The sequence below is a fragment of the Manis javanica genome, chromosome 1 (assembly GCF_040802235.1).
Source record: "Manis javanica isolate MJ-LG chromosome 1, MJ_LKY, whole genome shotgun sequence".
NCBI lineage: Eukaryota > Metazoa > Chordata > Mammalia > Pholidota > Manidae > Manis > Manis javanica.
The window spans coordinates 110409304-110422164 of NC_133156.1; the positions used below are offsets into that span (position 1 = coordinate 110409304).

Below are 12861 nucleotides of genomic sequence, written 5' to 3' on the forward strand. Positions count from 1 at the left end.
TTTAGTTTTATCAACTAATTTGCAGGTACTTGTTAAAAAGCCAAAGGTTAAAAAAAAATAGATGAACAAATGGGAGCAAAAGGGAGGTTCAATAAACAGGCTCACCAAGGACAGAGAGTGGTACAGCAGAGGCACCCTAGCCAGAAGGTAGACCACAGAGCACAGTGAAGGCCCAACCATGAGGAGCAATGGATCAACTGTTTGCACATTAGAGAGTGCGAAGGAACCCAGAAGAATTGTGTACAGTCTGGTAGTTTGCCAATTCAGTTTGCAAATGTCAGGTGGCAGCGTCCTGACCTGGTTTTGAGGTCCCCAGGATGGGTGGAGAGGCAACTGCAGGACACTCAACCCTGAGATACCAGCGCTGGTCAGAGGTAAGCACTATAGTGACCAGGCAGACATAAGTACTGAAAGAGAGACAAGATTCTCAAACCATAACCAGGATGGCCAATCTACTGCTAAAATACAGATGTGTACATCCAGAACCTTGGAAGTCAATTGTCTGTGACAGACCTCTAGTCATGCCATTATACCTGGGAAAAGTGATGAAGTGGCCCCCACGAACTTAAATTAAGCGTTTCTCTGAAAGCTGAATTATAAAATTAATACCAAACCAATTGGAAGAATCATCCTAAGCATAACGAATAGCTCTTAAATCAGAGCAAGACAGATTGTTAAACTGTAAAGTAAGAAGTTATCAATCAAAGGGGCAGGTATCAGCCACAGAGGCCTAGAAAACAAAGGAGAGCACTGTTCCTATGCTTATCAAGCTCCATTCTGGGGACATGGTGTCCATCAGGCAACTCAACCTGACTGTCCTCAGCCTCCACTCCACTGAAAACAGGCATTCAAGAAATATTTATTGACAAATGAATTAATCAATCCAAGCATCCAGGTTCCATGCTGGTGGCTTCATCAAGCTTTTGAAGTTAAATGACTCAAATGTGAGTTGACGTTGGGGTATCTACCTTTTTCACAGCAGCCTTGTGATGATGATGACAATGATTTTCAAGCAGGAGAGAATATGCTGCTCAGAAGACGTGCGGTCTGGTCCGTCCGAAGTTTTTGTAATTGAAGGGGTAAAAGAGCCAGCGTGGCAAGTACTTTTTCATCTCATTTAGGGCTTCAGACTCCAGCCAGCTCCGATGGCGCAGTTCCTGGTCTTGGCCTGTGAGCCCTCGGCCACCACTCAGAGGCCAGCCTTCCTTACGGCTCCTGGGGCTCAGCTTGTGTTTCCCTTTCACACGCTGCCAGTTGTGTTTAGGAAGAACAAACGGCAGCACACCGGCCCAGAGGGCTTTCCGGGCAGAACGACGGCCGTCCGCCCGCGGCCGGTGGGGTGCGCCGAGCAGCCCAGGGCCACGCCACGCACGCTTGGGTTCGGAGGCGCAGCTGCTGCCCGGAAGCGGGCCCGCGGCTGCTCGGCGCCGCTTCCGGCGTGCAAACAGGAGGACGAGGACAGACGCTTTGGCGCTTCACTGCTCTCTGCAGGCGCGGCGTCGCATCACGGTGCGTCGCAGGGGTCTCTGGTCTCCCAGCCACAGCTCTCCTGCGTTTCCCGCCCGTGCCAGCTCTCTGCTGGCATCTCGGAGGCAAGAGGCAGGCAGCCTGCTCCTCAAGGAGCACCACACCACGCTTCTTCAGCTCGCGCGCTTCGCCCTGAGTTCGCCAGAACACTGCAACGTGTTTAAAAACGCCGGCCGTGGAGGCAGGTGATGCTGGAGCCAGGAGGCCTACGTTCAAATCCCAGCTCTGCTTTCTTGCGGCTGTGTGACCTTTACAGGAATGTCTATAAGCCTGTTTCCTTCGTTGTAAATGGTTCTTTTAAAGTTTAGAGGATAAACTAACGCAATGGCAGGTAATAGTACCTATTAACATATTACTACCTAGAACACAATAAATATATAAGTGGTAGGAAAAAGGAATCGATCTCAGCTGAGGATCTATAGGTCCCACTCAGTTGCTAAATGCTATCGCAGAGGTGATACAAGTGTAGAGAAGGGACGAGACACTGGGATTGGAGCATCTCATAGGCTTCACAGGACAGGGAGGAAGAAAGAGTAGCATGAACCAAGCAAACAACAGAGAGATGATGGTTTGGTCACATCTCTCTCTACAGTCTACAAGTTCTTTTAAGTACATTTGCTAATGTCCTTGAATTTCAACAAGGAACAACACAATGAAGATAGATATGATCCATTATTGTGAGTCCATTGTCCAGACAAGATTGTTTTTCTATGCTTGTACAGTTTGTTTCCAGGTCTCAGAAGGACTGGCACAGGACATACGCTATCCTCCTTTTCATGTCTTTTGTTGCTGTTTTTGTTTTTGCTAGTTCCCCTATCAGCTTCATTTTTCTATAATTATTTCTAATTTAATTTTTATTTTTAAAATAGAAATAAAAATTGAGAAGATATAAAAAGGTATGCAAAATCTCCCTCCCACCCCAGCCATCCAGTTCCCAGACCCCAAAACAGTTACTTATTACCAATTATTTGCATCTACTTCCAGAAATAATTCATGCATATATAAACAAGCATTTATTTCCTCTTTTACTCGAAGGATAGCATATAAGATATTGTTCTGCCCTTTTTTTTTCATTTAACTTTTCTTAGGAAAATGATATATTGGTAAAGAACGTCTTTGTCTTTTTAAAAAATGAATGGTTGTTAATCTGTTAGACAACTGTGCAGTTTATCATGAGATTACCTGTCAGTATGAGGACCTAAAAGGTCTTTCCATGGATTCTAGAATAGGGGCCATCAAAAAGCACCATTTGTCAAGAAAGCCCCTTTTCTCTGGCATTACAGGTTTTGCTTTCCCCATAGGTATTTTGAGTCAGATAAAGAACACCGGCCCACAGACTTGGTCTCACACAGTTGCAGCCTTGTACTGAATATATAGCTGGCACCTAGCTACTCCCGTTGAATCACAAAGAAGTTCATAAATAGGTCAAGTGATTAAAAAAAAATAAGTGATCAAAACCACAGACTCTAAGCACCAACAGATACACTGGAATGTCTCTTTTAAGATGAACTTAATATACTAAGTCCTAAACTGTACTCTGATTTCTTAAAAAGATTTTTCTCCCCAAGGGAACCACTTTGAGTCAAAAACTAACATTTTGCATTTTCCAGAACTGTTAGGTTGAACAAAAGCAGAATCATCAAGTTGTCTGACCAAACTTGGTCCACACCAGTATTTGATTTGATTCAGGGCATGGTTACACCAAAAGCCACTTAGAGGCCTTTAATTCAGCTGTGTAGAGTGACTGCATTGACCATCAGTTAGAAATGTGTGGCACGAGTGGCATGTGGCCAGGGGCTAAGACCTTGAACATGGAGTATGCTGCCCCTCTTCATCCTATGTCTCAAGTGCATGCTTTTAAGGTGTGAAAACAGCAGACATCAATAAAATCATTATTCATTTAGTGAGCAAAAACTGAATTCTGAGCTATTAAGATAATTCTGCTAAGAGCTACAGGACAACTTCCTAAACATATTGGTACTTAGCTTTTCAGGCCCAGGTGGGGAGCCTTACTGAAAAGGGGTTACCTCTGGAGAGCTGAGCCCCTCCCCACCCCAGCAGGAGGAATTTGGTGAGTCTGAAAAGTGATGGAGGATTAGGCTTCTAAGCAGAATATGCGAGGATGCTGTGCTAGGGTTCTGGAGGCAGGCACCTGGACAGGGGTTGGACCTGAGGCTGGGCTGGACTGCAGAGAGCTGGCCAGAACAGGCAGAAGGCTGAAAGAACCATGCTGAAAGCAGGAACTGTGCCTGACTGGGACCCAAGTGTGGATTCCTGTTCTGCAGCACAGCTGATACAAAGTTCTGATTACTTAGATCCATCATGTCATCCCTGCTCACATAATCACAAAGGATCTCTACTGTTCTTACTCTCTCATGCACTGACCTCAGGACTTTTCATTCATCATCGAATTTTCACAGGACTTCTGTGAATGGGATACTGTATACCATTACAGATAGAAAACTGGATCAGAGAGATTAAGTAACTAGCTTAAGATCTCACAATACTTGGGAACATTGCTTTATTAAGTATCTACTTCTGGAATTTTTATCACTTCCCACATTAGAGGAGTACTGCAAAATGGTTAAAGACTTTACATACTGATTAATCTAATACTTTCGATAATTCAGTAAAATCTAAGTAGGCCTATCATACAATTGCAGAAACAGGCTCAGAGGAGTTGGTGAGTTGCCTGAATAGCTAGAAGATGACCCCTGTCCAAGACACTGCCTTTCTCCCTGATTTGCTGAGTCAGCTTCCCTGCTGTGCTTGCAGAGAAGTCCAACAACTCAGCAGTTATGAAGTCCTGAGTGTCATTTCCTGCAGTGACTGAAAATTTAAACCCCTAGAAAAATAAGGTCTGATGCATCTGGCCACTTCAGACTTAGAAATCATTTCCAGATAGGCTGGCTGGAGCACAGCAATGGAATACCACATCTCACGTGTTTGTGAGCCCCTTTGAAGATAGCTTCACAGGGACAATTAGCCTTGCCCTTGGCAGACTGTGGGTACAAGTTCACCCAAGTAAGTTGGACTGTCCTTTAAAGCAAGCAGGCCACTGTGGCACTTCTGAAAGCTCCATCTGTGCCACAGGTATGATGGATTGGGACATCTAGAGATCAGGGCCAAGTAAGAGGAAGTCATGATGCCTAGAAAAGTGGTAGCCATGACCCGATCCCAGATTAACTGCTCCCCAGCTCAGAGGCCAGGGATAGAGGCAGATGCCCAGGTTTTCCCCACGCTCCTGCCCCAAGAGCCCTAGCACAGCACCCACCTGTACTCTGCCACCTCTTCTCAGACTTACCAGAGCTTACTACGTGGGGCATCCCATTGCTTCTACCTGTGACCAAGGGGGAATTTGTTATGGCTAACTCTGACTCTGACTGGAATTAAACGTCTGACTTGATATTAGTTCGTTGTTGTGCCAAGGCCATCCTTAGGGCAACTGACACCTGCTTTTATTGGAGGAGGGAGTTGGAAAGAAGGGGAAACCACTGAGTTTTGATTCTTTTCCTTATCTCGCTTTGTATCACTATCAAAATGTCACAGCTTGCCTGCTTCCCCATTCAGACAGAGCACAGTGGCACATAAAACAGCAGGGAACATGGAGACAGGACCACAGACTCCCATCTTTCCCAATAGAAGTGAATGCAAAGAACAGATTCTCAGATTCCCTTTGTGCCTTCAAGCTCCATGCCCAAAGAATGACAGAATCCCTGTCAATCCAGCAGTGGGAAGTCTAGCACCTGGGAAAGGTGTTAGGGGCTTCTGAAAAGGCATCCAGTGTAACCCAGTTTAAAAAGCATAGGGTCTAGCCAGATCCCAATTGAATCTCAGCTCCGTAACTTAGTTTGTGGGTAATTTTTAGCAACAGATACTGGACCTCTCTGATCCTATTAACTCATCTATGGACAGGAGATGGGATCTCCAGGTTCATTGTGAGGACTACCACAGAAAGTCCATATTAAGAGGTATAACCATTTTCTTCCCTCACACACAATTTAAGAGAACCTCTCCTTCTCATACCCTTTCCTCCCCACCTCCAGGCCACAGCTGATTTCTCTAGTTTGGGTCAGGAAACCTGTGAATGAAAGATGGCTTGGCCATTTTATGTATACTAGAAGATACTGAGAAGCCAAGCCACAGAAAGAAGAAAAAAAAATGATGAATGAAATAGACCCATCATGGAAAGTTGCCGACAGATTACAAAGCCCCACATAGAAGACAAGCGTAGTTCCAGAAAGGACTTTGGCCCTGTGTGGGATTCACCAGGTCCCTGTGCCCATCTGTGACTTTTATATTTTGGGGTAGACTGGCTTGAGCTGGCCTGTTTCTGGCAACCAAGAGTGACATTCTTAACAGAAGACATTCATTCACAGGACTACCTAACTCAAACACCTCCCTATCCTCCCTCCAGACATTCTATCAGAATGCAAATTAGTGAGTAATGCTAGGACTGGCTTTGCAGCTCTGTCTTCAAAAAAAATAATCTCCGAATTTTAGTGTTTTAACAAAAATTAGGGACACTAACAAATACTAATAAAACAAGCTCTGACAGTTCGGCACTTAACTCACTGTGATACCGGAAACACTGCTCTGACACAAAACTCAGATTCTATACATACTATGCAATTTCCCTATGTCACTTTCCCAAATAATATTCTTAATTTCACTGCATTAATAGATTTCAAAATCAATCACGGAGCTTAAAGAAATTAATTTCTTTGAAACTTCCTGAAATTAGAGGGAGCCCTTTACATCATTTTACAAAGATTGCAAGCAAATCTGTACAGGAATGTTCCTTTCCAACAGAGAAAGTGTGTGAAGTGCTTTACTTAAGCACCTACTGTGTGTCACATGCTGGACTCATAGTAGCTACTGTTTCAAACATCTCACAATTTATTGCTATAAGCTTAGTATCACTGAAGTTACTAACGTAAGCAGATACTTAGATTACCTGAATGGCTTAAGGTTTTAAATCAATCAAACTAGCATAGAGTTTTATGAACAATTTTTATGGCAACTGCAGATGGAAACTTAGGACAATGAATAGTCTTCTATTTTTCTGTTTAAGTCTTTCACATTAAATAAATGCCTCCTTGACTAGTGGAGAAAAAATAATTATAATATTCCATTGAAACTGGAAATAAAGTAAGCTTTGTTTATTTCATAAAAGATAAACATGGCTGATCTGCACTAATAACATTTTGAAGGAAATAAAATAGTCAACATTTTTAGTCTATAAATAAATAATACCCTATTTTAGTTATTCTGTTAGCCAAAGATAAGGCTGGAAATGAGAAAATTGGGTAATGTTGATGGATTTAAAGATAGTAGGCATGGTATTTAATTCTGATGAAATGAAGACATACATGGAACAAATTGGTATGGCAATGAACTTAGTAGAAAATGACATTAAAGCTTTATACATAAATTTTACATGCTTGACTGGTCTAAAACATTTTTTAAGTCCTTAATTATGAGAATAGCAGCAAAATTTAAGACAATTAAAAATCGGCATTTAAGAGTCTGCTGTATTTTTATGAACGAATGTCAGACAACTGTATCAGCAAGGCCCAAGAAAATCCCAATTAGTACTCTCTTTAAGCCAATGCACACAGACTTACGTTTGTTTCACTTTCAAATGTGTTGCCTTGTTCTGGGTTTAAACTTTACCTTCAAATACAACAGCCTAGAAGAGTTATGGGGTTACAATGCACAGTTGTTAAACCAGTCTCACTGCATCATAGTTATAGTACATAAACAATGCCATCTGTAATCAAAATAGGAAAACTAGGCTTAAGTGGACACCCTCATGTTACAAGCACATCATATATCAAAATTATAATGAAATAAAGACAAATAATGGCATGAAGGGCATGATAGTTTATTTTTAAAAACTGTACCACACTGATCATAATGACCAGCACACACATTATGATGGCTTTTCTCTTGGGTATTAACATTACAGTATTTTTGTATACTGAAATGTTTCAATAGGACCAAGAACGTTAGAGAAATAAAGATCTTAGATGAAAATGAACACTAATAATTCTGGTGTCCTACCATCCAGAATTAATTTTAAACCCCTTATGAATCAGTGGCATTAGAAGGTTATGTAGTTCTGAAGAACAAAAATTCTAAGAAGGCAGCATTAACTTAAACTTCCTTATACTTTAATCTTTAGTTTTTATAATTTAAATTATGTCCTCCCCAGTTAAAGCACAATCATACAAGACACCTCAGATAATTTCCATGCTGCCATTGCACAAGTTTAGTGATTTTACTTAAAAAAAAAAAAAAGAAATCAAAAGAGAAAAATAAAACTGATTTTCAAATCATTTGAAAAGCATAGTGTTTGTCCAATGCAAACTCAAACTTAATTTATATGCTATAATTATAATCTCCAAACTTCTGCAATAACATTAACATTTATATATATGGGTTTTATTTATAGAACATATCTCGGTTTTGTTTATAGAACTGTATTTTGCAACCAACAAGAGAAAGTTACTTTTTGGAGAACAATATATTTGGTTACAGTTCGCATATCTGCAGTAGAGACAAAGCCACATGATATTGTATCTGACTGTAAGTTACCTAAAGTACAAAATTATGATCAAAATTATACTCTGATCTTAAAAATTCAACCCATATGAGATTACTTTTTAGAGTAAATGTGCTATTGAGTAATTATTTCAATAACCTTTTCTTTTCATGACTACCTGCACATTGACCCTTTTCTTTAATCAATGTGACTCACCAATATTTCAGTGATCTCTTTACTTCTGTGTTACCATTTCAATACCCAGGGATTTCTGAGGCAGCAAAAGTTTGACTTCATAAGAACAGTAAATACTTTAACCTTTTAGTGACAAGTTTTAAATCTTATAAACTCAAAAATCACATTACGTAGCTCAGCAACTATAAAAAAAAATTGAGATTTTGACATTTTGAGCCAGAATCTCTTTGTGCTTTTAAAATTAAGCTGCTTTTGAATCTTTTTGGTATTTATCAGTCATTTGTATTTATAAAATAAAAGAATATATTTAAAATAACTTTAAGTTTAAATGTCCTGGGGGCTTATCAATACTGATTAAAAAAAAAACAATTACTTTTTTCCTTCAGCATTTGGAATAATAGAAATTAGTTCTGGTCCCTCTGTAGATCAACCAACACTACTTTTCATCACATATAACACTGAATTTTACAGACATCCCTGAAAGTTTTCGATTAAGTAAACGAGTGAATCACAGTGGAGTCTCCGTTAACAGTGTAGATCCATTTAAAAAAAAAACACAATTAAAAGAAAATCTTCAAGCTAAAAAAAAAAAAGTATAACCCTCCTAAGAACTAAAAACGGTGTGTCGTCACTGATTCTGTGCTTGTGTCCCCAGCTGATCAGACTCCTTCTCTGTGTTATAAGACATGTTCTTTAAATTCCACACCAAGCTTCCAGGACACTTGAGTGAAGAGGCTATGCTTCTATAGCATAAGGGAACAGAGTGGCACCATTTCTTCCCTAAAGGACTTCCTACCCAGAGATGAACATCAGGTCTCCCTCCACTGTGTGCACCTGTACAGACCAGGAGACTAAACTTGCTGTGCAGCTGATGACAGCTGATCCTCCCCCTCCCCCCACTCCCCACCCCTGCGCCAATATGAGGGTTACCAGCAGTTTTTTGTTATATGCACTTGCCTTTCACTCTTTCAGTCAGAAAAGTTGTGGTTACTTAAAAAGGGGGGAGGGGTGGAGAAATGAAAAACCAAGAGTCTAAAGGCACAAAGTCGCATAGCTGCTCTAGTTGGAGTTTGTAAACAGAGAACAGGTTGAATTTAGGTGATCCCAATCTATGAGAGTAAAAAGGCATCCACAGCAGGCTTTTATTCAGCCAGCTTCTTTGAGACCCTTCATGGGTTTTGAGGTCTACAAAGTATGCACTAAAATACCCATACTTCAAAAAGCAATAAGGCAAATAGTATAATCATTATTCCAAAAGTTACAATGGTAGTGTAGGCATACATAGTATAATTTAGTTACAATGTGTGGTACTGTTTCTGTTATATAACCATATTAACTGTTTCTTTCCTACATAATTATATATTCAGCTGAGCTTCAGTTGAATACAAAACCATCCTTGTACCACCACTGATAGTTGGCAATAGCTCTTTGATAGCAGTTTTTATTCTGCTGTAGAAATTATTCTTGAACTGAAAAAATTGCACACCCAATGTCCAATCATTAAACACTATCATATTTGTGAAGAGCTTCTTCCAATTTCTGTGTCACTTTTTGAAAAAATATTATTTGTTGTTGTAAGAAATGCTGCATCTGTGATTTAAAGTCTCTTACTCGAATCTGATGGAAGTGATGAATTTCAGCCAAAGTGGCAAAAGAAATAGTGTTACAGCGATCTTGAATGCCATCAGCCTTTTGGACCTCCATCTTCCCTTCTTCCACATGCCGCCTACTCTCTTTTACTTTGGTAAGAGCTCCTGTAGTTAAAAAAAAATTTTTTGATTAAAAAAATGCATGTATTCCAATGGCAGAGCTACACAGTAAACACCTAGCATTCGTTATAAATGCTTGCCTAAGCTACTTAAAGTCCTTTGGAATTCAAAGGAATGAGTATAATTTCTTCTTGAAAAGGAAGGAATCCAGTACGTTTCTGAAAACACCTCCATTGTTACAATTTCACTTATCAAGACTAGTGTTTGCCATTGATCAAATGTAATAGTATGTTTCGCCTGTTCCAAGTAGAGATACTATACATAACAGATAATAAGCTGCAAGAAATTGTCCCTAAAAAGACAAACCAAAAAACTTTAGTTTTACATTCTTAAAAGAGGCGACACCATTACATATACACATATTATGAGTTATCTACAAAAACAGTACCCCACAGAGGATGCAAACCCACTTCTTCAGAAAGTCTTATCAAAAACTGATGTCTAAGATGCCAAAACTAGACTCTCAGCATGTTAGCATCAACACGGGTTGTGTTTTAGAAATCTTGTCACGTCATGAAAGGGGTTTAGCAATGCTGGCAGTCTAACTGCAGGCTGCCCTCACTGGGGCTGGCTGGCCAAGCCCAATGTCTTGTTGGCTGTTAAGGATGAATACTGCCTGCATGCCTGTTCTGACTCCATATTCTATCAGAAGACCCATACCTGAGCATACTGGCCCTGTGAAGTAAGAATCACTCCTATTTTCACAAGGAAATTGAGAAAGCTACTCAACCTCCTTGAGCCTCAAGAGTTACCAGGTAACCCCAGTTAAGAGGTGGAGATGGGATCTGAGTAAAAAACTCAAACAAACTCAAAGCAAACACTACAAATATTTAGAAAAGAAACTAGAGCCTGAATGGGTAAAAAAACAAAGTTGGTCTAGGTGAGCATGGTGCTAGGGGATAAAGTCCAGGCAGTTAAGAATTGGCCACAGCAAGCCCCAGCCCCTGCCACTTTGGCTTAGGATGTTGAAGGCCCTTGGGGTTATCATCCCACTAAACTTTTCACAGCCAGCTGTGGTACTTTCATAGAAGGAACTGGGCTGCTGTCTCTTCAATGCAGGATACATTCAGGAACCTGTAGGACTTTTTTTTTAAGTATATTGCTATCAATAAGGTAAGTCTCTCAATGGAGGATAAATCCCAGGGAAGGACTCTAGCTGAGAGGCTGTTAAATTTGCTCTAAATTCATGGGTGCAATTTTGTGCAGACATAATTCTCCTTGATGACACACAGCATTCAGTATTCTACCAGAGTTGGTACATTTATAGTATGCTGTTTAATACTTTCACATATTGTTTGTATAGGTCCTTAACTGTTGTAGACATGTGAGTCTTTTTACCTCAAAAAAAATTGGAACCCCCTAAAACAGGAACCATGTTCCTTTTTAAAAAGCATTTCTTATCTTCGTAGCAATGCAATTTGGATGCAACAAAACACTGAAAAAGCAGCATACATTTCACTATTTTGAAAATCTAAGCCCAAACTTACATAGGGGGAAGAGGGTCCTTCTCTACTTCATTTTCCCTCTCTCTCTCTCTCTGTCTACTTAGATCTTATTGGAAGAGGATATAAATCAACAACTACCACCAAAAATAGTAACATATAATCCCTTTAGGAATATATGGCCTTTATCTCTGTTTGCTTTGATGCATTTGTAAAAATTTATGTTACAAAGTAGGAAGGACAGCACTAACCACTGAGGAGAATAAACATCCAAAAGCTACTTCCACTTGGAATTTCAGTTGAACCCACTTCATGCAATTCAAATCACTACCATAATATATCAGGATTGCAGAAGCAGGGAGATAGGAGGAGACAGGTTTCTGGGGAGAAAATCAATTTAGCTACATTTCAGTTAAAAGAGGTTGTTAATTGAAATGTATCTACATTGATTTTTCTCCCAGACCCACATTTATTCAGAAGAAAGATTAACAAAAAAAACTGATAGCAATATACTTTTCAGAAAATTGTATGAGTTCCTGAATATATCCTGCACTGAAGAGACAGTAGCCCTGTTCCTTCTATAAGAGCACCGCAGCTGGCTGTGAAAAGTTCAGGATGACAACCTCAGGGGCCTTCAACATCCTAAGCTAAAAAAAGGGGAAGTTGTCTGTTGTAAAACATTTTGCAAAGTTTTAAAAAATATTATTTCCTTTAAGAAGAAAACCATTTTGTTTTCAAATATCCACCTCACAATACTCATTAGTTTTTCCATACACATTTTAACAAACAGGGTTTGGTGTGTTTTCTTTGTTATGAGAACAATAAAGTCAAATTATTCAATAACCAAACTATGGAAGTTAATTGACTGGCTTGCTGCCTGGGAGTTAATTGAAAAAGAAGTGACATCTTTCAAACAGGGGAGCTTGAACACTGACCAACAGGGCTAGTTTCGGAGTTCCCGTAAGCTTAGGCTTCCCTCCACAGTCCCTCCACCCACTGCGCTTCTAAACTCTGGGCTTTCGCAAGATGAAAGTGAGAACATATTTTTCCAAAGAAATGATGTAACAAACACTGGCTATACATAAGTGAAATAACATTATTAACAGAAACAGAATTCGCTTTTTGTCACAAACAGCTGTGCTCCCACAGTTGATTTGACAATTCTCAAACAGGAAATGATCTGAACCCATTTCTACACCTCACATACTTTCATATTTAAAATGTTAAATATCACAAGAAAGGCAGAGATAGCCAAATTTTCAATCAGGTTTGGCCTCTCAGGAGTGAGAGGTTGAAGGAAAAAAACTATTGGGGCAGACAGATCACTACTGACTGGCCACTTCAAGGACAACTTTAGGGATCAGAGTTGTAGCTGCTTATG

At 40.0% G+C, this 12861-nt stretch overlaps 1 protein-coding gene across 8 annotated transcripts in view; it reads right to left on the reverse strand.

Annotated features, from left to right (window-relative positions):
* The window catches only part of SNX18 (sorting nexin 18), a 112515-nt gene that overhangs the window by 82738 nt on the left and 16916 nt on the right, over positions 1-12861 (reverse strand). Inside the window, exon 2 of one of the 8 annotated variants that reach the window (XM_037022289.2) lies at positions 7399-10023. The exons of 6 other annotated variants lie outside the window; for them this stretch is intronic. In XM_037022289.2, the coding sequence (XP_036878184.1) occupies positions 9770-10023 (254 nt within the window). In that variant the 3' untranslated portion in view covers positions 7399-9769. Of the gene's footprint in view, positions 1-7398; positions 10024-12861 lie in introns of those variants that run through there. One more of the 8 variants, XR_012131136.1, reaches the window with a different exon arrangement.